Here is a 27,770-nt window from a genome sequence, read left to right as displayed (position 1 = left end):
GCCTTTGTAGACACTCTACAGAGCTAATATTGGAAAGCATCCATGGTTACGTTACTAATATGCGCTTACCGACCATGCATTTCGAAAAATATTGCCAAAAACCTATTTCGTATATCAGAGGGCCCTCCAAAATGGGGAAACACTAGTCTCGGGGACTCAAGGGTACGAAGAACGCGAGTGCGGATCGAGCGTGGGATTTCTCAGATCAACACTTCATGACGTCCCCCGATAGTGTTCTAGTCGTTATGTTGTTATACTGTTGGTAAAACAGTTAACTGAAGCGTCGCGCGTTAGAACATATAAGGCTGGATTTTCACGGGCAACAAAATGCTGCCGCAGTACTTTGCTGCGGAGGCAAAAGGCAAAAGGCAGGGAAGTACTACCTATAGTCCTCACACAACAGATAGAGCGCTATCTGGTGCGCGCTGAATGCGAATTATTACCTGCGGCAGCATTTTGCTGCTCATAACCGACCTCACCGTAATGGGTGATAGTCAGCCATATTCACCGTGTTTAAAGGAAAATGTACAGTTTCCACTCTATTGATATTTGGTATAGCTTGTGGTTGGTGATGAAATTTGTATACCTACATGGATTAGGTGGTAGGCGACACGGGAAACGACGGGTAGCGGTGGACGGTTCAATGTAGAGTTTAACGTTAAACCCCGTTCGAGATTATACAGCGTAACTAAAATTGAATCGTAATTGAAAAGGAGAATCGAGCATAAAAATTCATTAATTTTAAGTATAGCTGAAACGTTACCGAGTAATACGTAAATAAATAATCTAATCTGCGATATCGAGAGGGAGTATATACATATATTCTTGGTTGAAAATATCTCGATTAGCAGACGACATTGAGAGCCCGATCGACTTGACAGACACTTCTGTCTTCACATGTCTACTTGCGCATCTCGTTGCATAACTTGAGGTCCGAGTTCCCTGGGAGGAGCTCCAATATTCGGTAAGTTATGTATATCGCGAAATCCAAATAATAGGATAAATACGTCTTTCATAAAAAAAAAAATTAGACGCTCCTCAGACGTGTCGCACCGATACGGTCAAGAGATAATTCCATACATCGATCATTAGACTCACAAGTAGAGATCACGCTGATTTACCACGAAAGCTGTTTTGACATGGTAGGCTGCAGGCGTACGCCAGAGACCTTGATGCTTTTATCAATCGCCAATCCGCGCTCTCCAAATTAGTTCCGTCGACCAATCATGCAATTTCTTTGTTAGCCTAGGTTCCATAAGAAGCATGCCCTCACCACAGCTGTAGAAAAACCTTACGACGCGTGTAAATGAATACACACACAATTAAAACAGCCTTGGTACTTATACACCTTGTAATCAAAATTTCTCACGTCAACATTAGGTACAAATTACCAAGCAAAGTCAAAAATAGCAACGAAACATTAACACATGAAATTGAAATCAATAGTAAGTAATTTTCAGCTAACGGCATAAAGTTTTGAAACAAATAAAGAAACTAATTTTCTGATTTCGACGGTTAAAAACGTACGTATCATACAACACAACGTATGTGGTTGGTACACACATGTGAGTGACGCAAATTTAACGGGGGCGGAGCGTCGAGGACTGCTTCCAATCCTAACCAACCCGATTGAATAGTTCGCGTTTCTGGACTCTCATCGAGTCGATGCAGGTCCAGAATAAATATCCCCGCGTGCCCGATCGTTTCGAGTTGCAATTGAATAGTTTGAAATCGATAGAAAATCGTGACCAAGGGAAGTTCGAGGGTTAGACAACGACGCACCAGGATTGCCCTCGGGGCGCTGAGGTAACTAGCTCAGCTAATTTTTCGTCTACGCATATATGAATCGGAGTCGGAATTACCGTCAGCGTCGGCCATGTGCTGCACCGTCTCTCTTTCTCTTTCTCTCCTTCTTTCTCGAAGTATAGGTTTTTTTCATCCGCTACGTTTCGAGGGACTGAGAGGAGCGACGGCCAACAGCAGTGAGTCTGAAAAGGAGACTCGACCAAACTTCTCCTCCATTCCCCGTTCTGCAGAGCTCAGGTTCTCCATTACAGCAAATGGATGCTCGAAGTAGTCTGAGCGAGTCTTTGTTGCGATCACTGAGAGTGAATAAACTCGTTATAGCGCATCGTTGGACGATTTATTGAGGCGGAAAGTGATTACCGATCGCGTTCTTTTACCGCCTAACGAGCGACGAGTCTGTGAGCCTTGTCAGCTGTGCATCGTTTTATTCGACAACCTTAGTGCGCTGCTGCTTTGTGACAACCAGACAATCAGCCCCCCTATCTAAGTACTGTTTGTTTGTTATGATTCTCGCGATAAGTTTCTTGAAAAATTTCGACAGCCTGATGTATCCAAGCTGCGACGCTAATTTCGTGCCAATATTAATATAACCGACCGTTACTAAAATATCGCAATACGTTTTTGATACCAGTAAGTACATAACAGGTATACCTTGTAAACGTTATTATATTAATCGATTTATTATAACATCGCTACACGTTTCTCGAGACCTTGAATATTAAATTATTTCCCTTTATCTTTTACATCACTCAAAAATCTAATCGTAATCGAGGTATATTCAATCCCTTGTTTTTCATCCCCTCCCGTCTCCTCAACCTTTTATTTAATTAAGATTATGACTCCTCCGTCTATTTTACTTCTTTCACTTCACCAATTAGACCGTTTAATGGTCGTGGTGTGATTCATTTCTTCTTTTTTTTTTCCTCTATACCAAACTTGTCTAATTTATCTGTACGTACGATGATGGTGTGTGGATTTGTGTATAAAAAGTAAAAAATGACAGAAGAATTAGGACTGATTTTTATACAGCTCTGTATGTTTTTAATTTACAGGGGAAAACTAATGGGGTTTCACCAAAAAAAATCAGGTTAGGCATTTGTTATTTAAATTAATTCAAATCATTATCTCTTTGCTTCTTTACTTTTAAATCAGAGGTGAAACTATTGCAACCATCCTATGTATAAACATTTTAGTTATCGCCAAGTGTTTGTTTGACAATATCTCGAAAAGAACTGAACGTATCCTCATGAGTTTAAGCCCAATTTATGTGGATTTCCTTAGTCCAGAATTGATTTGTGCTTGAGTAAAATCAAGCGAGTTATTTCTGGGTTCTTCGCAGAAATTAAAATCTTATTTTTGGGAATTTTTATTTTTGGAAATAATTGGCATAATTGGAAATTTCAGGCTTCTTTCATATTTTATTTACTGTTACCGTTCGTTCTTGACTAGCTATTGGACATTTTGGAAAAGGGTACGATTAATGGAGTGCGGCGATTGATTTGACTAGATTGAGCGCATCAATTACGTAACCAATGTCTTTGTCATTTATGATTCCAGACAGAATAGTGGCATGAGTCGATTAATCTATGGCAGATCAACAAGATCAGTCGTTGTCAGGGGGGTCTGTAGAGAAGGCCAGTGCTTCAGCAGACGCCTCTAAGGAAGGCGGTAAAAGCTCTAGCGGACCGGCCAGTGGGACAAGCAATAACAGTAACAACACAAGCATAATAAGCCCAAGCAACAGTAGTGCCGGATACAGGAAACGGCAGAGCAGTGGAGAAGTTCAGGGTAATACAGAGGAGAAAAGGCGCAGGCAGACCTTCGCCAGCTCTCAGAGTGCTGCTCTACATACTCAAAACAATCTCAGAAGGTCCGTCGATTCGGTCAGAGGAGAAAACGCCAGGAACAAATCAGAACGCAGAAGCCATAATGCCACTGGCTTAGGGCCACCCACAGGTTATACAAATTTCATTCAACTTTTTCTCACCATGTTCTTCTTTGATTGACAAATATTTCTCACTGTTTTTCAATGGGATTTCTCATCATTTTTTGTAGATATTTCTAAGAAACATGCCAAGCCTTTATATAGATCTGAAAATAATTATTCATTATTTCTTGAGAAATCTGAATTATTTTGATATGTGGGGTTTCAATAAAATTCTAGAGTTTCCGGAAAAAACTCGGATTGTTTCGGAAGTGAAGTTTCTACTGGAAATTTAGTTATTTATTTAAATTTAGAGAATTTGAGGTTAAAGTTTCCAGCTATTTGTAATTGAGTCTAGTTTGAGCGAAAAATTGAATGAATATATGGGAAAAATTTAAGATTTCTTCTAGATTTCAGTTTTTCTCTTGAAAAACTGACAAATTTTGAGTTCCCATCTTTTTGACTATTTCCGACAAAGTCGAGTTAGAGATAAAATTGGACGAACTTCTATAAAAAACTCTTATTTGTAAGATGCCTAGATTTTTATTAATGCCCTGTGAAACACTGGGATGAATTTCTGAGGAAAATTTCGAAAAAACCTTTCTAATTAATCTCTCTCAAATGCAAGTGAAAAAATCTAAAAAGGGCCGATTCACCGCATTTCAAATTGCCTCAGAACACTGCACATCAACATATGGCATATGAACTTATACACACATTATTTGACTCTACATTATTCAACACAGACTTATTCTACACTTGTTTAATTTGACTCAAGACGTATTCTACACACCTGTTTTCTAAAACATATACTGTGTTTTACACAGAATTATTTGACACAGACTTCTTTGGTATGGGATATGATTCGACACGAATTTATTCTACACGGGTGTTATTCGACATAAACTCATTTCACACGGGTGTTATTTTGACACATTGTTATTCTACCAAAATTTCCCAGTAGACATGATTTCATTAATGATTTTCATTTCCAATATTCTGCAGGACATGTATTTTGTATTATTGAATCGCTCAAGTACTGTGGTAATGTGGCATGAAAACCAAAATACATGGCCTGTTCAATAATAGAAATAAAAATGACTAGTCTACTAGCATGTTCTAGTAGAATACCGTACTGAATGAGCCTATATCGAATAACACATGAGGCAAATATTACTGTGTAAAATAAGCTCGTGTGCAGTATGTTGGTGTGTAAAGTAGGTGTGTTCCATGTCTAGGGTGTACCAAAAATATTTCTGTGATTTCCTTGCAAAATATAATGCTATGAGCGCGAACGGTCTTCACAAAAAAAGATTCTTTGATTTTTACCAAAACCAAAATATTTCTGTATTTACCGAAACAACAATATTTTGGTATACCAAATGTACCGATTACAAAATTACTGCAGATGATTGATATTAAATTTTCAATACTGAACACCTCTAGTGTAAAGTAGTCTAAAGTGAAACGCAACAAGGTAGAAAGGTATAGAAAAAATCGGGATATATCTGTAAAAAAATATTTTCAATGAAACCAGAGTCGTCGAAAGATTTCACAGACATTTTCAGGAAATATCAAGGTTTTTCATTAACCTGAAGAAATTAATTTTCTGCATTGAAAATGAGACTAGGTTTATAGAAATGATTAGATTTCGTTGACATTTAAAAAAAAAAAAAAAAAAAAACGGAGTAATCGTCAGATGTTAGCATTGTGACAAAATTCCTAGAAATTTTTGATAGATAGTGAAAATAATTTTTGCCCGGTATCTGGGATTATTCTTACATAATTGGAACACTTTCAAATAGTTGACAAAAATCTTTGAAAGTGTTTTCAAACATCTACAGAAAATTTCAGGAAATCTTCACTGAAATACCAACTTTTTTAATGTTTCAGAATTTTTTTCTTAGATGTATCAAATCTCCTAAATATTTTCATCATCTATCGACTCTCATTTGCGAATGAAATTAACCGTTCAGTGGTTGTGTTTTAGATACGGATCGGCGGCACCTACCAAAGACGCAACAGTCGAATAGCGGAATCCACGGTAGTACGCGGAGTCGCAACTCCGCCAGATCCTCACTGCCTGATTTGAACTCAGCGCCGATAGACTGTGTTGCGTCTCGCACGCGATCTAGAACCCCGCAAAATTCTCAGAACAATACGCCACACGGCAGCAGCAGTTGCGACGTTCTACTTCTCGGACTTTTCAACAGCTATCCACCTAGGAAGTCATCCACTGCTCATCATAGCAATTCCGTACAAACACACTTAGGATCTCCTTTAACCAGCCATCCATCAACTTCGAGAGGTAGAGGTGAGTTTTTGCACTTTTTTTTTCATCATTTAAGTTTACATGTTCCGCGAATTGGTTTGAATTTGCGAGAATGGCCAGAAGCAAACAACCTGTGAATTTCAATCGGCTTGACGTGTTTTGAGCTCCGGATCACATAACCAACTTACGGGAGCCTAATGAGTACTATCCGAATAAAAAATTAGGCAAACAGAAGCAAACCGTTTATAAAATCTTCAGTAATCTTCTTTGCACAAATGATGTTGAGCGTGAATGATATAACATTTCTACCATATTATAAAAATGATTTTGAGTAAATTTCAATAACACAAGCTAAGATATTATGAATCTGAGAAAACGCTTTACCATTCCCAACATTCAAAAACTATTTGAATTCTTGTAATTTTGATCCAATTATAATCGTAATGAACTCATTTTGCTTGCTGATCAGATCGCTACAAATTGTCTGAAAAACTTTCAATAAATCTTACATTATAGTATAGTTATAACATGCAGATATAATTGTTGATGATCATCTGTTGCACTGCATTTGCAAAACTGAATTTTCATTTTCATGTAAAAATTTTCCACGCCATCGATCAAATTGGTCAAAAAACATTGCAATTGGATCAAAAAGACAAGAGATCATCTATTTAAAAGTTTTTATTAAAAAACATTTTCTCAAATTGTTGACATGTTAGCTTGTGTTATTCAAATTTGTTCAGAATCATTTCAAAGTGTGAATCCGAGTCTTTCTATTAATCATCCTAAGGGGGCGCCTTAGTTGAATACGAAGTTGCTATATATATCTCCAAATATCACAATCCACGTATCTCAAATGCAAAAAAGGGCATAGCTGCCCCATTTTCATTTGACGTAGAAATAAATAAATGGCACCGGTTCTACGAAATTGAGATAGTAAATTCGTACAAGTCAATTCATAGATTATTATTATTATTATCATTGTTGTTATTTTTATTATTATTACCCCTAAACTGTCCTACAAAATACATAAAGTTCCGATAATCTCCCGTTCCAATATGATCTGAATTGGCAAAATTTAAAAATATATTACGAAAGAAGTTCAATTCATTCCTTTGGAGCTTACAAACTAAAAGTAAACAAAATATTAATCGCTGGAGTTTTCTTTGTTGTTGTCTCAGCTGAGAGAACATGTAAAGAGTTGCACACGTGTAACACTTTCAAGTTATCTCTGCAAGGTTATCAAGCCATGTTAGCTGGAAGTACTTGAAGTGATTATCATGTCTACCGCACATTACATTTGTATACTTTTCACTGTGCATTAATGAGTACTGTAAAAAATTTGAGACGTAGTAAGATTGATTCAAAATTAAACACGCACTACTGTAAGAATATACGGATGGCCTTTCATCTGCCAATGTAAACACTTCGTCATAACGAACAGCATGATTTCCTTAACCAAATCAAATCACGATTAAAGATAAAAGTGCCTACTTATATTATATATATATTTAAATACTGTATAGACTGTATCTGTGACAGCTCGTAAATCAAAAAATGTAGGCATAGATTAGGCAAAAGCGATGCAGGAAATAATACAGCTTCACTTTTTTCTATGATCGTTACTGAAAGTACACGCTGAGTTTATTATACACAATCTGAATATCCATTTTCCTTCTCATTCTATTTAATTTAGTTTGTTTTTATATGAAAACAAGTGGGAGGAGAGTGGAAGGCTAATTTGTGATGTGAAAATGATACGCTGCGGTAATGAAAACTACATTTTCATACAGTTTTTTCCCCCTTTTAATTAACCCCATACTGTTGATATATCTTGGAAAGTATAATTAAAGATAGGAAACTAGAGATAAGTCATATGTAAATTTACAAAAAATAAGTGACTGTACAATAAGTGTGGAAAGTTTACCGAGAAATTATTATTACAGAATTACTAATCACATAATCTTATGATATTTGAAAACTTGCTACGATTGAATAAGAAGAGAGAAAAAAGCATTATTTCTCCCAGTATTCTAAATATCCGTCTTGGAATGAGAATTCCGTCCACTTCTGTTGTAATCCTAGTCCGCGTGCTAGGGGGGGTTGAGTAATCACTTTTACGTCTTCTCGGCAACTTGGGGAATCCTTATGTTTTTCGATGCGCTGAACCGATTTTTCGTGATTTCCAGGACCAAAAGTCGTCATTTTTCTAATTATGGCCCAATTTTGGTCGAAAATAAGGATTTTTCCCTATTTTCCGGAAAACGAGGGTTTTTGCATAATTCAAATAAGTTTTGTTTTATTCATTCATTATGTACAATGAATACTGTTCACGTAAATCGCAAAAAAATAAAATCGAGGGGTTAATCACTCCTGAAATCTGGTGTACACCCTCCTGTGAATCTTGCGAAGGCTTTTGAAATCTTGGAAATCATCCGACACATTTTGTAGTTTAGGAAGTTTCCTGAAATCTCTTAATATCCACTGAAATCCTCTGAAATCATTAAAGTCTTGAAGTTTTTGAAATCTTTGGAAATCTACCGAAATCGCCTGAAATCTCTTGAAACCTTTGCAATATTGAAATTAGGTGTACATTAAATCTGAAGCAGCTGAAAATCGCTGCTGAAGATATTTAACCAGTTTATTTTCTGTTCCTAACATTTTATTCGGAAGACACAGTCAATTCATGCTCAAACTCATCCTCAACTTCTTTGGAATTTAAAATTAGTCCTGGAGAAAAAGCAAATTTTTCGTCTCTCTTGGTTGTTTTATTTCCCATTTTCAACTGCATTACTCCATTTTATAAGCATCTTCTTATGCCTTGTTTCATCAACGCTTTGAAAATATTTCACCAGGTTACAAATCCCAAAGCCTGAGCAGCGGCTCTATTAGCAGCACGAGTAGTCGGGTATTGGGTGTAAAGTCCAGCATCAGAGTGGGTAACGCAGCAAGTAACTCAGTGGAGAGCGGTGGTGGGGCGTTGGCACATGAGGGGGCAGGTACGAGCGGCACAACGGCTGCAGCAACTGCTAACCCGCCTTCGTCCTCCGCCGCCCACTCCTCGCAGTCTCACCCAACGCACAAACACCTGCTCCGTTCGCGGGTTAAGCTTGCTGCCGATCAAGCCAAGGAAACCATACCTGGTAACAAGGTTCAAGGCAAACATAACAAAAAGGATTCTACAACGGGCTCCTGCTCCAGCTCCAGGTAATATTTTTTTCTTCTCTTCTATCCTTTGGATAACCAATACTCAAAATTGGCTTGCTTTTCGATGCTGATATCTTTATTACCGTCCCGTTTCATTGCTTAGACATCGCTCTTCGTCTCGGGCCAGAAAACCGATGGTGGAGAGTGGTTCTGGAGGAGCAGGAGTTGTAATGTCAGGCACTGACGCTGCAGCAAATAGTTCTACCCCAACTTCAGTTACATCTACGATTCCAAGCGGCCAGTTGGGATCATCGACTGGCGAAGAGGAATCAGCTTCAACGGCAATCTCTGCCATTGGTAATATATTGTGAATAGAAATGATGTTCCTGATACTTGAAACATTTCAGAGAACTAGATACGTAAAGACGGATCTTTATTTCACATCTTGGCAGTGTGTCAAAGTACCCATCTCATTAATATCGTCGATTTGTTGAAAATCATAAAAATTTGTCAAACACGATTTAAGATGAGGTTTTGAACTTCGACTTTAAGATATCTATGAAATTGAGTTATACAGATTAGATAAACAAAGTCACTTTAATATTTCTAACTTGACTGCCTAATTTGAAAAGTTTTATAAAATGGCCAAAGATTTTTGTCTAATTAAATTCATTTACTAGCTTGAAAAACATTTCTGTCTGCACGTATACTAGTAGACTAATAGGATATGACTCAAGATCCATTGAACTGATTGAATTCGATTTTTTTTCTGTTGATAATTAGATTATTCCGGTTTATTTTCACATTGTAACAGTGCTTTCTGGTGCTAGCTGCCTAAAAATATCACAACTATCTTTAAAAAAATAAAAAAATGTCAAATTTTCTTATAAAATCTAGGAAGTCCAAATGAAGTCATTCGAATTCACCATTATTCCAAAATTAACCAATATACGAAAAATTATTTTATATCGATTGTTACTCCATTTGTAAAGCGAGCGGAGGTCCGTCTGGAATGTCAGGTACTACTGGAGATAGTGAAAGCGACGATGGCGAAGTTGGTCGGCTTCAAGCACTCCTGGAAGCTCGAGGATTACCTCCTCATGTGTTCGGAGCCCTGGGACCCCGGATGCAGCATCTTTTGAACAGAAGTATGGGCGCCAGTTCAGGTAATTTTCACCTTTGCCATTGTTCAACGCAATTCATTCGAATAGGCAAGTTTCAATGTAATTTTACAACTAAACCTGTTACTCCTGAAACTTTAACCCAGGGTGGACATTAAATCTGAGCCCAAATCTGGCTGGATGTTTTATGTTTTTTCATGTTTTTAGTTAGCATGAAGTTTCATTTTGTTATGGTAAACAGGAAAGTGTAGTAAAATGGGTATTGACAAAATGCAACATACAAATATCAAATGAAAACCAGCTAATTATTTGGCACAACTAATCGTTCAGTATAATTATGCCTAGTTGTTGTTGTTACATTTCTTTAACGAAGCTTTAGACTGCCGGAAAGTCTAAATACAGTCTCTGTTTTATTTCCCTTAGAAAGTCTCAAAATATCGTGTCTGCATCATATATCTAATATGTGTGAAGTTCCGATTACAGTCAGAGACTATATTTACACTTTCTGGCAGTGTAAGGTTAATATCAAAGAATGGTACATACATTTGATCATTGGTATTTATTGTCGATGAATAGTAGTAATTGTACCGTATGAATCATAAGCTAGAAAAAAAAGAAAAACCTTTTTAAACATCTGCAGCTATATTATTTACACTAATTATGGTGAACACGAATTAAGCAACGTCTCTATGATTATTTAACAATATGCTTATTTATCATTTCATGCACAACTCTCCTTACATCCCATGCAATTAAAAGATAAATAATTTGAAACTATATAACACCCAGGTATAATCCAGTCAGACTGTTCCATTTCCCTGATTTACCCCAAAAGGCACTTAGATGTCTGCCCGTGGGTTTCAAAAAATTTTTCACGAACCTCACAATTTTCTCTGTGAGCGCATGACATAAACTCGTCACTAATCCCAGCACGTTTTTAGTAGTCCTGCTACCCATTTCGGACTCAGTTCACATAGTTTTTTGTCAATAATATCTTTACGTGAGTTTCCTGATGATTGAAGAATCGCATTACGCGTCTTGCACGACACTGAGTTTAGGATTATTCGGGCTATGTATACATGACATCTTCTTCGCGTTGTAGTTTGAAGAGCTTATTTTTCATGTGATATTTAAGCAAAGCATTACAAAATAGCTGTCGAACGTCGTACTATGTTTCCTTGTGCAACTGATTTGTCGGGAACAGTTGATCTTTTCCATAAATAATCTTTAACATTTGACTATTTGATGCATTTAGAAGACTAATTGCATTTTTCACAGCCCTACCCCAACCAATGACCCATATCTCATACTTTAAACAAACAAAGCTTTGTAAACCATTTGTAGCATAGAGTTAAACACAGGTTTTTAGTCTACTGAAAGCAAAAGTAAAGTAGCGCAGTTTTTTTTACTAATTTATTGATGTGCTCACCCCATCGCAGGTGTTGATCGATTATAATCCTGAGGTACTTCCCACTCCTAACTCTCATAATTTTCTTACAGTTAGTATTGCAATGTAAACTATCACACTCTTCACCATATACTACTAGTCCATCTACGTCTCGAATGCTGTCGCAATAGCATCCAAAAGTGATATAATTTGTTTTATCAAAGTTTACCGTTAGTTTTTTTTTCTTTGAACCATCTATAGATCCTTTGAAACTGTGGTTACAAATTCTCCCTAAGGAGCACCCTCATAGGGAATTGCAGTATCATCTGTGAATGAATATATTTTTCCCTTAAATTTAACTTTACATAGATCATTCAGGTAAATAATAAATAAGAGGGGCCAAGGACTGTGCCTTGTGGAACCCTATACTTTGAAACATTTACCCCCCCCCCCCCCCCCCTCCCCCCTCCCCCCCTTGATGTTTTCAATTTCCACAAACTGCGGTCTTTCTATTAGGTATGACTTGAGTATTTCCTGAGCTCTACCTTTGATTCCCACGTCATTTAGCTTGTCAAGTAAAATTTCGTGGCTTAGAGTATCAAATGTCATTTTTAGGTCAACAAATACACCCATACAGGGTCTGCTCTTCCCAATTGCCTCATAAACAAATTTCGTAACTTCTGCTATTGCATCCCCCATGGACTTTCCTTCTAGGAAACCGAACAGAGTTTTTTCAAAGAAATTATTTTTAGTTAAGTAGTCCATTCTGTCCTCCAGGCAAGTCTCAAAATCTTTGGCAATGTTCGAAGTCACAGAAATTCGCCTGTAATTATTAAGACACTTACGATCACCACTTTTAAATAGTGGTTTAATTTTTACTGTTTTGAAGCACTCCCGAAACTGTTGATATCTCAACATTGTGTTATTTGATTCTGCTCCAATTGATTCCTATCATGTATTAGGGTTTTGCTTTATTCTTCTGCACCATTATTGGCACAAATAATACTGGCTGGAGATTATTTGAACAAATTTTTCTCCCTTCATGACTTTTGATTTACAGTTCACCTCATTTATCTGCAATTAATAATTGATTATTTACAGTTATCCTGATTTAGGGTTTAATTCTTCATGTTGCAATTCCAGCTGCCAAAGCGCAACAGTTATTGGCAGGCTTACAGGCAGTCGACGACGAGGGCGAGCAGCTGCAGGCTGTGATAGGAATGGGAGAAATATTAGTAATGGGAAATGAGGACACGCTGACAGGTTTTCCAGTGAAACAAGTTGTCGCAGCTTTAATCAACTTACTTGGAATGGAGCACAACTTTGTTATAATGACACACGCCTGTCGTGCTCTGACTTACATGATGGAAGCCTTGCCTCGTTCATCGACAGTCGTTGTGGATGCCGTCCCTGTTTTTTTGCAGAAGTTGGAATCCATCGAGTGCATGGATGTCGCTGAACAATGCCTTACTGCTCTGGCTATGTTATCGCGTAGACACAGCAAAACAATTTTACACGCGGTACGTGTCATTTTTTATTTTTCATTCCTGTTTGAATATGGAATAACTCAATTTCTCAATCTTTTGGCAAGGCATTAAAGTACTTTATTGTACATACTACATTTTGATAATCCATTTCAATTTGCTACAAATTCATTTTTATCCGTTTATTGACGGAAATGAAATCTAGTTTTGGGTATGAGTCAAAATTCCGAATGGTTATAACTTCGAGTGTTGAGAACTTTCACATATGCCGTGAAGCATTTACAGCATAGCACAGCCCTGCAATTGGAATTTTGATTCACACCCTAAAATATGGACTTGGAAATGTTCCTACATTTCCTAAATATCATGTATCATATCTCCTACAAATATTGAATAATCTAATGAAGGCTCACAATTTATACTGCCTAAGTTCGACAATCAGACTTGATTTTAATATACCTAAAATTCTTGAACAATTTTATAATTACAGGGAGGTGTCTCGGCGTGCCTGAAATTTGTAGACTTTTTCAATATTACTGCTCAGCGGGCGGCTCTGACAATAACCGCCAACTGTTGTCAAAACTTACATCCTGACGATTTTCATCTAGTCACCGACAGTTTACCTTTGCTAACCAGCAGACTGGCCAATCAGGATAAAAAGAGCGTCGAGTGCGTTTGTCAGGCGTTTAGTCGATTAGTCGACAGTTTTCAACACGATCCAACTATGCTTCACAAAATCATCAATGCCGAACTTTTACAAAACTTACAACAATTAGTAAGTCTGCTGTAATTGCGAATGATTATTTCTGTTCATTGCAAAGAATATCCTAAGATTGTACATTCTGTTACGAAAAGAGTCCTAAACTTTTTTTACAAATATCTTAAAATCCGAACTCATTTTTCATTCATAAAACTAATACAATCTGCTTCTAAGTTTCCACACCAATACATCCTGTATTTTAAATTTTCAGCTGATGATTACACCGCCAGTAAACAGTATTGGCAATTTTATAACTGTACTACGAATGCTTTCTGTGATATCAAATCGCTGTCCTGACCTGGCGCAGCTGCTTCTCCAACAAAACATAGCTTTCACACTCAGTTATCTCCTTACCGGGTCCCTGGAGGTTAAGACTGAAGATGTGGAACTGGTGCCACGATCTCCACAAGAGTGGTACGAGATAACTTGTCTAATAGAAGAACTGATGCCGCCGCTACCTACCGACGGTATATTTAGTGTAAATAGTCTACTTGAGAGGACCAATAATCAACAAGAAACTGTGCACTGGGAATGGAGAGACGAGAGACATTGTTGTCATCCTTTCAGCACCATAGATTCAAGAATCATCGAGGTATGTGTGTCTGTGCCACCTAAATCGAAAATTGAAGAAAGAGAAAAACCTGTTCAAAACTCTCCACCAACGTTATTTACATCAATGATTGTGAAACACCCCTAATATGTAATAAGAATAATTTTGGACAAATTCTAATAACAAACTAAGATATAAATAACTTGAAAAAAGGTTTTATAATTAGATCATACAAAATGATTAAACTTTGATATTTTTCATTTGATTCTCATTTTTTCGGCGTATTTTCTTCACTGTACAGATTGCCACGAATTATCTGAAAAACATTCGAGAAATCGTACATTGTAGTAGTGTTATAATGGGTTACTGTAATTTTTGGCAAAGATTTGTTGCACCATACTTACATAAATCTATCTTAGTCTGCTTCAGAAATAACGATTTGTAGATTTTTTTTTATTGTCGCTCTCTGAAGACCTCTATCGTAAACAAATTGAGTCGGAAAACATTAAAATCTCATTAAAACAAAAGAATCAAGAGATCAATCATTTTGAATATTCCAATTATGTAACTCTTACATTGTAGATAACTTAGTTTGTAATATCCAAATTGCTTCAAAGTCACTTCTATTATTACATAATCAGAATGTAGTTTCATTCATCATCGTTGCCATAAATAACACTGCTGGTAAATTTTTTAAACCTTTTTTCCCCCTGAACTTTTGATTCGTTAGGTACGACTCCATTCATACTCTGTTTTCCCCGTTTTGACGAATGTTAGCAAATTTTCATTTTGTAATCATTCAGATGGCCTTCCAAAATGGCGAGGATGAAATATGCTTATCAACATTGGGCCGCACTTACACAATAGACTTGACTGTCATGAAGCAGATTAATGAGGACATTGGAATGGCAAGGAGTATATTTCGTAGGGTTAACACTAACCCTGCGGAAGGGAAGACTCCCAACTGTTTGTCAAGGTAACCAAAGATGCTTAATTGATTTACTTACATTTCTCCAAAACCTGGCTTTGGCATTATATTTAACTCACAAACTCTTATTTTCCAGTATGGACGTAGTGCCTCCTGTTATCGAAACCAATGAATGGTTAGTTTCATTCATTCGGACGTTATTCTCCGTTTTGTATGAAGTATACAGCAGTTCTGCCGGGCCTGCTGTCAAATGCAAATGTCTTCGAGCGCTTCTACGCATGGTTTATTATGCTTCTACTGATCTACTCAGGGTGAGAATTACTTGTAGTCACCTCAAACATTTGTAACTTTTTACTTCTCTGTAGTCAGAGAAGAAGAGAAGTTATTAAAATCACCCCGATAATGAGAAATTTAGTTTTCGGTAAATCTCCACGTTTTTCAGGTCAGAACCAAAAAAGTGTAACCATTTTGAAATTGACAACTGAGTGTGTGCGTGATTAATTTTTTGTCCCCTGATATATCGAAAAAAAATTAATGCATTCTAATGATTTCTGTCTCAGACGTTGCGGGATTTAAAAAAGAAAAAATCGATTGAGGTATTCTTGGTTAATGTGCAAAAACGATAATTTGTTTATTCGTCGAAAGTTCGAAAATCTGCATACTCATATAGATGAAATTTGATCTACTGGCTTGGCTTCGTTTAGCATAGACCTGATCAAGATCTAAGGACATAATTTATACATTTGAACATTTGTAATTTTGCAAATAACTGAACTAGTGGAAGGCCTCTTCTTTCCAAGTCATTGGATTTTCCTGCATATTTTTTTTCATTATTCCGTGATACTTCGACAAAAAGTGATTTGAAATTTTAACAACTGATCAGAAATGAACTGACAAGTGTCAATAAATTGTAAATTCGAAAGTATGCTGCGTAAATGCAATAAATTATCATGTCCTTGTCTCTTTACTTTAAAGGATGTGCTGAAAAATCAGGTGGTCTCGTCGCATATAGCAGGAATGTTGGCTTCCCAGGATCTCAGAATTGTGATTGGAGCTCTGCAAATGGCAAGCATATTGATGAAAAGGCTGCCACAAGTATTCGGTGTACATTTTCATCGCGAGGGGGTATTGCATCAGGTTAGGCAACTGGCAGACCCTGAAATACCACTTGGCGTGTCACCACCTAAATGTCCTTCGGGTCAGTGCGCAAGTAGATTAAAACAGCAAACTCTGATTCTTAATATTGCTACTTTTAAACTTTCTTCAATATACCTATGCTGGACAGATCCTCAATCAAAAAATACGCTAACGTTTTCACCTATTTAATTATTATCTCCCTCTTTCTCTTACGATTTCACAGGAATTTCCTTGCCAAGTCCTCAACCCGGTCCATCGAACACTCCGCTTTCTTCCACAACGACATTGTCGTCAAGCAGCGCAACGTCTCCCATCGCGTCACCGACAACCAATGGAAATATATTGATAGGTGCTATAGCTACTAGCCAATTAAAACCAAATCTCACTGCCACTATGGAGACTCGCAGTAGAACTGATTTAAACACCAGCGCCACTGATGACAGCAGCACTCCACAGAATGCTCATTTGTAAGTTATCATCACTTCCATTTGTCCTTTTGATCAAATTACAATTGCTAAAGCATGATGATAAGTTGTTCTGCAAATGGTCAGTAGGTTTTACACAAACAATTAATTAACAGTTTGGATAGACTATTTGGATAGATTAAGAACTACGTAAATTCAGTAAGAATACTTTTTTCTTCGTAACTTTTGGTACATACTACTTGGTCGCTCCATCCTCAAATTAAATTCTTGTTGTTTATGCCAACTCTACAGATCTTTCTGAATATTCAGACATTCCTCTTGTCGTGGAAAATGACTTCATGCTGGTTTTTTTCAGAAGAATCGGAGATGTTCTAAAAAGAAAACGACAGAACAAAAAGGGCCGATTCTCAAGACTGTCAAACGCGATGCCTCAACAAGCCCAACAGCAAGAGTCATTGTTCACCGGTTTCACACCGAAGAATAGCCGCTTCTTGGGTAATTTGAACCCGGCTCGATGGGGTCGAAAATCTTCTTCGTCAAGCGCCACAAGCGACAAACGTGACTCCAGCTCTTCAACGAGTTTAGCCAAACCACCGAGCAATCCTAGTTTAACTGGGGGGAATCGTGACAAAGCTAAGGCTTGGGTCAGAGAACAGGCTGCTCAGTTCTTAGCCAGGTATCAAGATGATGCTCCTTGTACACATCCGGCGCTCACTGTACTTTCCAGGCTAACAGCAGCAATACAGCGACTGCAGTCAAACGTAAGTTTTTGACAAGGGAACTTTTTGTCTAGAGCAAATAATTCTAAAATATTGATACCATTCAGGAGGCCTGGGAAATTTATTGAAATTGTATATGCTGTACCTAAAATTTCCTGTGATAATGAAGAATTAAAAATAATCCTGTATTCGTGACTCGAATTAATTTAAGGGGATATATATGAGTAGCCAGGTAAAGAAGTAGGTGACTTTTGGAGTTTTTTTAATTCAAATGTGCGCAAAATGAGCGTCATTTGTGTTTTTTATTTATTTATTTTTTTTCTCCCATTGTCAATACGAAGCATTGTTATTGACAGTAAGATTAATAACGTCAACCATTTCGCTCGATGAGATGTTTTGCAGTGTCCACTATATTTCAAAAATGACTTAATCGATTTGTTTAAAAGTTTGCAATATTATTTTTGAACTCTTTATCTTCTATCGCGACTCGGTTGATTTATTTATTTATTTTTTTGGATATCGTGTGAAGTTGAAATTTCAGACTTCATCTAAAATTTACGCCTTTCTTCAATTAACAAAAAAGTAATATGATGCTCAAAGAAGAATTTCGTATCGTGGCAGAGGATAAAATGTCTAAAAATACTATCTCTAAATTTAAAGTAAATAACTTGAGCTGTTCTTCAAACATCATGAGCAATGCGAAGCATCATGTGGCCAAGTAGAATGTTTGACGTTGTTGCAGTAACAATGCTTCTTAATAATTGATTCTGATAAGAAGAATATGTCACTGAAATTCGATCGACATACTTTCGAACAAAAAAATCCACAATTGATGAGAATAATTTGTTGTCAAGTTAAATTAAAAAAAATTTATCACTTGTTCCACCGTGTATTTGCAGATACCCCTATAATGTGCCACCAGATGCAATTTACGACGCAGTTTTTTAGAGTTCACACGCACAGGGAAAACCGGGATAACTCAGGGAATTTCGAAAATAAGACTCGAATTTTAAATTTCGAAGAAATAAAACTCGTTCTTAAACAAAATATGAAATTCTTCATTCATAGTGAAAATCGCAGGCTGTTGTTTGTGAATTGATAGTCAGTCGTTAAGATAGCTACTAAATAATACTGAAGGTATTAATATTAATGTGTAAAGAAATTGTCATCAATCAGAAGCATATATTTTTTTAAGTTTTCCTACAAAAATCGTATTTTGAGGCTGGAATACCTGGAAAAGTCAGGGAATTTCAGATTCAGTTTTTTATTAAACTGTAGAGTATCTTAGGTTTGAGAAATTCTATATCATATATTTACATTCTGCTCGATTTTTCATCGTAATTCCATCTGAATCACCAAAGTTAGTTTGCGGTTTGGTATTTTGCCTATGGAAAATTGATGACAAACTTGAAAAATCTGTGAACACATACGGATATTAATGTGGGCTGAAGTCCTCCATTGCCAACGTAATTGACTAGGGAGTAAAATTAGCTGTCGCTGAATCAATTTCCATATGTTGTATACTGATAAGGAGAAGAAGTCATACATTAAATTTTAGCTGAAATTTCATGATAGTTTAAAGAAGATCATAGTGTAATATTCAATTTTCTTTTTATAAATGATGAGTTTTTCAACTTCGTACACGCAGGAAATGGATGAAATGCTGTCAGCATTAACCGAGCTCCGAGACATTGTGTTAGAAAGTGATATATCGCCATTCGAGATGAACTACAGCGGATTAATAAAAGCTCTTCTCAACTACCTCACTACCACAGACGCGCCAGGGCATCGATACGATCGCTTACGGATGTTCTGGAAGCTCTTCGCCGATTCCACCGTAAGTTTCGTGTCCATTAATGAATAACATGCCATGTATAAACGAAAATATTCTAATTATTATATTGTTGGTCATTTCATTTCTCGTTTGCTAACTATTTCTTTCAAGTGCTTTTTTGTTACTTGCTCTACTATCCAGATTGAACAAGACAATGGAGTGTTGGTCGACCTAAATGCCAGGGCTTTTGGTGCACTCGTTGCCAAATTGAATAGCTGCGTTGCTCAATTGGAACAATTCCCAGTAAAAGTACATGATTTACCGGCTGGATCTGGAGCCGGACGAGGCGGAACGAGCGCTTTGAAATTCTTCAACACTCACCAACTCAAGGTATTTGAAATGGAAAATAATTTTTCTTGCCGTATTTTAAGATTGCACAAAGTTTTTGTGGCAGAAATTATTTTCATCAGCTTGACAAAGAATTAAAATGACTGAATCTTGTTTCAGTGCAATCTTCAACGACATCCAGACTGCAATAATCTGAAGCAATGGAAGGGAGGTACCGTCAAAATAGATCCCCTTGCGCTTGTTCAGGCCATTGAACGTTATCTGATGGTGCGAGGATATGGGAGAATTAGGGATGCTGAATCAATGGTCAGTGATGACGACAATAGTGAAGATGACATCGATGATACTTTGGTAGGATTCCTCACCTGATTTTTTCATTGACAATGTAGTTTGGGAAAATTCTTTTAATGTTTTGTACCTTTATTTTTTCCCGTTACTTCCCAAATGTCTGTTCTTCCTTGATGTATTTGTTGTCTTAAAAGGTCATTATTTTTGATACCATGAAATAGGCTGCAGTTGTGATAAGCCAGGGCTCGGCTAAACATAAACTTCAATTTCTGATCGGCGATCAAGTCCTGCCGTTCAATATGACAGTTTATCAAGCGGTGAGGCAGTTTGGCTGCGTGGGAGTTGATCATTCGGAGGCTGAAACTGACGGAGAAGCACCTCTGGGTCACGATGCTGTTTGGGTACAAACACACACAATTTACTACAGGTGCGTATTCAAATTTTTTTTCTGTTCACTGATACATTTTATCGGAAACTTAACCCGTTTGAATGGAAAAAAAAATTGAAAATCGTAAATTTCGATCGAAACAGTTTAGTCAATAATACGGTGTGCATTCTCAACGGTTTTGTCTTCCGAAATTCAGGCCTGTACCTGAGGATGAAACAATGGTATCCTCAAAACCTGGGTCAAGTTCTCAGAGCAGTAGCAGCCGGAAAGGAAAAGGAAAGAGTACGAAAATAAGCTCTAAGAGAAAGGAAGACAGCCTTTGGTTAGAGGGAACGATTCCACCACCACGATGTCCACTGGCACCTTATCTCACCCCGACACTCCCTCTCTCCGTAACAATAGCAGACGCTTCTCTGGACGGTCTTTGTTTACTCCGTTTGTTACATTCGTTGAATCGTCACTGGGGTGTTTTATTTCCTCATCTTAAAAGCATCAGACTTCTATCCGCCCAAGATTTTGTTAATAATAAAATTGCTGCCAAAGCGAATAGACAACTCCAAGATCCGCTTGTCATTATGACTGGAAATCTTCCTTCTTGGCTGCAACAGATTGCTGCAGTTTGGTAAGTTATGCTTATTACATATGTTAAATTACCAGATTGAAGTTTGTAACATTAACGTAATTTTGTACTATTAATACACCTTATGATATGTTATATAGTAACGATACTTTTTCACAATTACGTCGTCATTTCAACTTATGAACTTGAACCTCATATTTCAAATAAAAAGCTGAGTATTTATCCGAGATCAATTTTTATTCGAATGATATTTGAGAACTAATATATAAATAGATTTTTACAATATTGGTCTTAATTGATACGGTTCTTCTAAGTTTAGTACTGATCTAATTTTTACTAAAATCGGCTCAAATATTCCTGAGTTATTTGCATGAACGAAAATTTTTCGATTCGTTAAGAATTCTATTAACGGATTAATATATTTAAATGAAATTTAACTCCATTTAACTTGGAACAGATGAGGTTTTGAGTAAGATCGGTCAAACCATCCTTGAATTATTAGTAAAAATGAAAATCTGCTCATCAAATATTTTTACCCTTGCGATTAAAGGAAATAGTATTTAGTTTCAGGTCACTTTCTTTTAAGCCAGTAGATTTTTCTGCTGGCTTTTATGTTTTTTGGGAAATATGATGATATCGAAATTGCTTTTCAGCCCATTCTTATTTCCATTTGAAACACGACAACTGCTCCTCTACGCCACATCATTTGACCGAGATCGTGCACTGCAGCGACTTCTTGATTCCGCTCCTGAGCTCTCAGGCTCGGACAGTCAGGAGCGAGTAACGCCACGTTTAGAGAGGAGAAAGCGAACCATATCAAGGACAGACATCCTAAAGCAAGCTGAACAAGTCATTCAGGACTTGGCCTCGAGCAAAGCGCTGCTTGAAGTCCAGTATGTTAATGAGGTAATTATGCCATCATTAATCCATTTTCTTTTTGCAATATGCATATCATCTCTGTGTTTCAAATCCCTAAAGTTTATTTCGCTATTCGTATTACATTTGATTTTCCGTATTTAAGAGATTTTAGATACTCACTGTATTGAAGAAATTCAGAGATTCATATTCGTTTCTGTTATTTTTCAGTGATACATATCCAGGTATAAATTTTGTATCTTTTCAATATGGCTTTTGATTATTTTTAATAATGTTTGAACGGTTTTGAGAAATTCTATCAAGTTTTTTGAAAGAACTTTTATTCCTTCGGAATTCCAGTTTCTACTGACAATTTAAAATTTTTAAGTACTCCTGACCTAATTGAGTTCGAGGTTAAAACGGAATAAATTTCTAAAAACAACTCACGTTTCCCGAACTTCTTTTTTCTTTTAGTAAGTTTTAACGGCACGATATAATGAAAAATTGGAGCACAGTTCCAAGAGAAATTGAACATATTTAGGAAGTAGTTCAATAGTAATTTCTGTGAAATGTCGCTGAAGTAATTTGAACATATCTGTAATGTACCGTATTGTTCTATGTATAAGTCGACTCACATATAAGACAATCTCCAATTCTAAGACAGCATTTCAGGTGGTTTTCTTAGTTACCCGCACATAAGACGGCATATTAGGTGAGGATGATTTTGGCTGGTGCTGCCAACGACAAAAAGCCTCGGCTTATATTCGAAACAATATGGTCATATCTGCAGAAAAATTAAAATTATGAAAATCTTATAGTATTTTCAAGAAATATCAACGTTTTTCGAGAAATTTCGTAAAATTTATTCCCTGTATTGAAAATTAAACATTTCTACAAACTTTCTAGAAATTAATAGAATTTCAATTAGAAAAATTAGGAAACAGTTGGGAATTCAGATTCTCAGTACATTCGTAGAAAGTATTGAAAGTTTTTAAAAATAATTTTGGCCGGGGTATACACTTGATCTTTTATTTAAATAGCCTATGACCGTTGCTTCCTGTTACTATTTTAACAAATTCAATAACTGAACAGGGTATTTAGAACTATTTATTCATAATCATCAATTTTTAATTTTGGAACTAATCTCCTTATAGGTCGGTACAGGCTTGGGACCCACACTTGAATTTTACGCTCTGGTTTCAAGAGAGCTGCAACGTGCAGACCTTGAATTATGGCATGGAAGTTCAACACCAACTCTGGGAGGATATGTAAATAGCCCTCACGGCCTCTTTCCGACTCCCATTCCATGGAATACAAAGGTTTCACACCTGGCTAAGCAGAAAACTAAGTTCAAGTTTCTTGGAAAGTTCATGGCCAAGGCAATTTACGATTCTAGAATGGTAAGTGACACATTTTCTACGTAGTTATGAGTCTCAGACGAATTTTTCCTTCCTTCAGACGAATTGCAAAAAAAAATCCTAAAATCGCAACATGGACGAATTGAAGAAGTCCGAGGCTTGTAAATTATAGAGTTGAACCAATTATATACCTCGGATAACTTCTATAATTATTACGGTAGAAAGTAGTGAAAATTTTCTTTTTTTCAGCTGGATTTGCCATTCAGTTTAACTTTCTATCGTTGGTTATTGGGAGAGGAGCACACCCTAACTTTAAACGACTTGTGCTACGTTTGCCCTGATGTGTATCGCACTCTCTGCAAACTCCAAGATATCGTTAGGCGAAAAGAGGCGATTGAAAGGGATCAAACCTTGAGACCTGCCGAACGGAATCAACTGATCGAATCTCTATCTTTGGATGGATGTCCCATCGTTGATTTGGGTCTAGTCTTCGAACTTCCGGGATACGATAATGTCGAATTGAGAAAAGGTGGTAGCGAGCTTCCCGTTGATGTACAAAACCTAGATCAATATATCAAGGTGTGTATTAGTGTGTTTCGTTTTCAATAAATATGGTTTTTTACTTCATCCTTACAAACTGGCACATTGCTAAAAAAAAAAATTCAAACCTTAAGTTTCCTCTGGAATAAAACATTTTCCTATTTGAAATTACATAGGAAAGACATTTTTTTTCTTGTTCTGATTGGTTGAGAATTTAAATCTCTGCAAAATGCGACTGAGCAGTAACAATCTGAGAAGAAAATGAACATTTTCTCCGTGTTATTTCAATAAGAAAACTTCGAGTTCTGCCAACAACTTTTGAAAATTGGAATCAAGAGGTTATTCTTCAGTAAAGATTTTATTTTGCTTATGTATTATGTACAAGATTTTGAATGGGGAATTGAGAATTCACAAGAATTGACTTTGATGCAAAACACTCCGGTTTGTATTAAATTTGCCAGTTTCGTGCTGAATTTCGATTATAGATTTTTTTAAAATTGTGTAAATCTTACAGAAGGTGTAATAGTGTTAGGAAAAATTGACCTGATACAATTTGGTTTCACAGTTAGTGGTTCACTGGTTCCTGTACGAAGGAGTATTCAGACAAATGGAGGCATTCAGGGAGGGATTTGAATCGGTGTTCCCGCCTTCGCAGCTTCGTTTGTTCTTTCCTGAGGAGCTTGAAGCTGTTTTTTGTGGCCACGCTCAGACCGGCGGCAACTGGGATATAAAAACTTTGCTGGAATGCTGCCGAACGGATCACGGCTACACTCCGGACTCTCGCGCGATTCGATTCTTGTTCGAAGTCATGTCGGAATACAAGAGCGAAGAACAACGGCAATTCGTTCAGTTCGTCACTGGCTCTCCTAGGTTACCGGTCGGAGGTAAGTTCTTTCATTTATCCTACATTAGATGTTCTTCATTTTTACTCTTTTGTTTGTATGACGCACATTGAAAAATCGAATGTAAGGCAAACCTCGGTACGGTGAATGGAACTTAGAGATTTTTATCAATGTGAATAAAACTTATTGTTTCCAACACCAGCTCAAAAATTTCCATTTTCGAACACTGCGGTAAAACAAAGCTATTGCACAATTAAAAGCTATATTTTACACACTAGGTCTTCCTTCGGCGTAGGCGCACTTTCGAATAATTGAATTTTACGCAGTGTGTTATTCAACGTATACCTCTGACTCTGGTTTTAGATGCTGTCAGTCGCACTTTCGTAGCTTCTCAAATTAAACTTTCCTTCATAGGTGTTGCAAACTATAGCGTGTGTCATATGTGCGGGTAGGCGATATCTGACTCGTGTAATTACAGCGCTCGATTTGGCTCATGCTGCAAACTGTACACTCTTCGCAAATTGCCTACTATCCGTACTTGCAACACAATATACTACTGAAATCTTCGTGATATTGACTATTGTGAGAAATTGCTAAATGAGTCACGAGTTCCACCGAAATTCAAAACAAGAGTCGTTAGTTCATTGCATTGCACAAACACAGTTGAATGTGTTTCCACACATAGTTTAAAAACCTATTTTCTTTTTATTCCAGGCTTCAAAAGTCTAACGCCGCCATTAACGATAGTACGCAAAACATTTGACCCGTCAATGAAAACCGACGATTTCCTACCCTCTGTAATGACGTGCGTAAATTATTTAAAACTGCCCGATTACACAACGCTGGAAATAATGAGGGAGAAACTAAGGATGGCTGCGCAAGAGGGTCAACACTCGTTCCATCTGTCATAGAAATGGAATATTCGCCTGTTGATTTTTTCTGTTATATTTACCCCCTTTTCTTTGCCCCAATTTTGCCGATTTACTGAATTCAAACAAATTTTCCACTATGAAAAAGCAAAAAAATAAAAAATAAATAATAAAATAAAATAAAATAATGTTCGTAGTCAAGGGTTTAATGAGAAACAATGAGAAAGATAAGTTTTATTACACTTTATATAATACACACACGCGTATACCTAGCAATTATTATTATTATTGTGATTTTTTTGTCCATTGCTGAAGAGACATTCGCGAGTTTAATGTTATTTTTTTCTGTATCTTTTCCCCTCTTCTATTTTTCTCTCATCTTCTGAATGATTAGGTCAATTTTTAATAAATATTCCAGTTTCATGTTTATCGTTGGTTCTGGTTTTTTCTGTTTTTTTAATTTTATGTACATTCTTGCAGTTTTTTTTTTCGAACATTTGATTCCTGTTTCAAATTTAACAATATTAGCATAATTTTAATGGATTCAATAACGAGTGAGCAAACTGCAAGGCTCTCTCTTCCGAAAAGAAAAACAAAAAAAAAAAAAGTTGAGCACCTCACAGTGTTATGGCCAATCTCGCCTGTCTTGTCTCTGGCACATTACAATGATGATATAATGAAAATGAAGAGGAAAACAACAAAGAAGAGAAAGAAAAAAGTTGTAAATATAACTATTATTCTCCACATACTATGGTTTGTTACGTGCAAATCAATACAAATAATTTATAGAATTATTATTATCATCATTATTATTATTATTACTACAACAATAATATTCTACTGCTAATATCGGATAATATACCGATTAATTTTCTGCGCGTTATGAGGACCGAGTCCAGAGTAGGTTGTGAAATTAGTAATTTGTTTAAGAAATTTGAGCCGATTTTTATCCTGTCTGCATCTAGAGTATGTTCAACTAGTTACTATAGTAAAGTAGAAATATAACAAAAATATTGACAATGATTTATACAATATACATGTACACAAAGCGTCAACAAAACTACGAGACGAACAATGCGAGACTCGATCGGATTGACGCGCAGATTTGATTAAAAAAAAACAGTTCAAGAAGAAGAAAAACAGAAAAAGAAAAATACCATAAATAGAAACGATTAAAAAAAATATATAGCTACCATACAAACAAAATAATTATAATAATGAACTAACGAATGTCAGGTGAAGGAGGATTTAAATTAGGATCATGTAAAGTTTTATATTTGCGGTATGTCGAATGCCGTCATCGGTTGTATCTGCCTCTGTCGTTTCGCCTCTAATGACACATATTGTACACCTCTCTTCAAGTTCCTTCCTCCCCCAAAAAATACTATGAGAACAAGTAATGATAGTAACATCAGAAGGTAATTATTCTTTTGTTTCAGTATTTTTTTTCCAATTTTGTCTCGTACACCTAATTTTTTTTTTTTTTTTGTCCATATCTGTAACAGTAATCACACACGTTTTATTATTGGTATCACGTCAGGCGCAATTATACTTATATATATATATACACGCATATATATATTTTGTATACATATATATAGAGTAATGGAGTAATATCTAATAATTAAAATTTTAAATCTGTGCAAGCGTGTGTGTGTGTGTGTATTCTTTTCTTATCGATCTCTTGTGTTTGATTATGTTGCTGATTATCTCGAGGCAAAGAATGCCGACCAAATTAGGAGTTATGTAACCCAATAAACATGAACATACATGTATGGTTATAGACATATGTATGTGCGTACTATATTCACATCTGTGTTATATTTTATATGCATACGTATGTATATAAATATTCGATATTTATACGTTATTATATTTAATTTTAATTCATATATATTGTTAATTAATATTATTCGATGATTATTATTATTATTTTCCTTCGATTTTTTTAATTACTGTAAGTTAAGATAGTCTGATTATATTACTTAGTTGCGTAAGGAGTATATCGCCAACATCATCAGACCGTATTCCGCTGCGTCGATGTATTACTGTGATTCACGTTAATAAAAAGGATATCGTGCACTTATTATGGATTGGATATGAAGGAAAAAAGGACGTGAAGAAAAGAGAATGATTTCCAGAATCATATATTATATGTACATTTCAATCTTAATTTACTACAATTACAGAAGTCACGCTTGAATAGAAAAAATTTCGGCCCAATGTCAACTCAACAACATTTTTTGTTTCATTATTATTTCAGCAGCT

The 27,770-nt window shown here is 36.3% G+C and overlaps 1 protein-coding gene across 8 annotated transcripts; it reads left to right on the top strand.

Moving 5' to 3' along the window:
- Window positions 1-597: 597 nt before the first annotated feature.
- On the top strand, window positions 598-27,584 carry LOC124299052 (E3 ubiquitin-protein ligase TRIP12). 8 transcript variants are annotated; one of them, XM_046751909.1, is made up of 25 exons: window positions 598-964; window positions 2,859-2,893; window positions 3,364-3,762; window positions 5,721-6,044; window positions 8,858-9,209; window positions 9,313-9,506; window positions 10,142-10,315; window positions 12,801-13,177; window positions 13,632-13,916; window positions 14,113-14,493; window positions 15,255-15,427; window positions 15,516-15,690; window positions 16,355-16,577; window positions 16,740-16,983; window positions 17,297-17,702; window positions 19,309-19,497; window positions 19,636-19,824; window positions 19,942-20,133; window positions 20,292-20,497; window positions 20,655-21,080; window positions 21,692-21,944; window positions 23,048-23,293; window positions 23,501-23,830; window positions 24,357-24,675; window positions 25,348-27,584. In XM_046751909.1, the coding sequence occupies exons 3-25, from the start codon at window positions 3,393-3,395 to the stop codon at window positions 25,542-25,544; spliced, it is 6,225 nt and encodes a 2,074-aa protein (XP_046607865.1). In that variant the 5' UTR covers window positions 598-964; window positions 2,859-2,893; window positions 3,364-3,392; the 3' UTR covers window positions 25,545-27,584. The 8 variants fall into 8 exon arrangements, with proteins under 8 accessions (XP_046607865.1, XP_046607867.1, XP_046607866.1 ...); XM_046751910.1 differs by lacking the exon at window positions 598-964 and adding an exon at window positions 1,460-1,806; XM_046751915.1 differs by lacking the exon at window positions 598-964 and adding an exon at window positions 1,966-2,436 and having other exon boundaries at window positions 5,721-6,038.
- Window positions 27,585-27,770: the final 186 nt, after the last annotated feature.

Source organism: Neodiprion virginianus, chromosome 2 (assembly GCF_021901495.1).
Source record: "Neodiprion virginianus isolate iyNeoVirg1 chromosome 2, iyNeoVirg1.1, whole genome shotgun sequence".
Lineage (NCBI taxonomy): Eukaryota > Metazoa > Arthropoda > Insecta > Hymenoptera > Diprionidae > Neodiprion > Neodiprion virginianus.
This window is presented reverse-complemented; position numbering and strand designations above follow the sequence as displayed.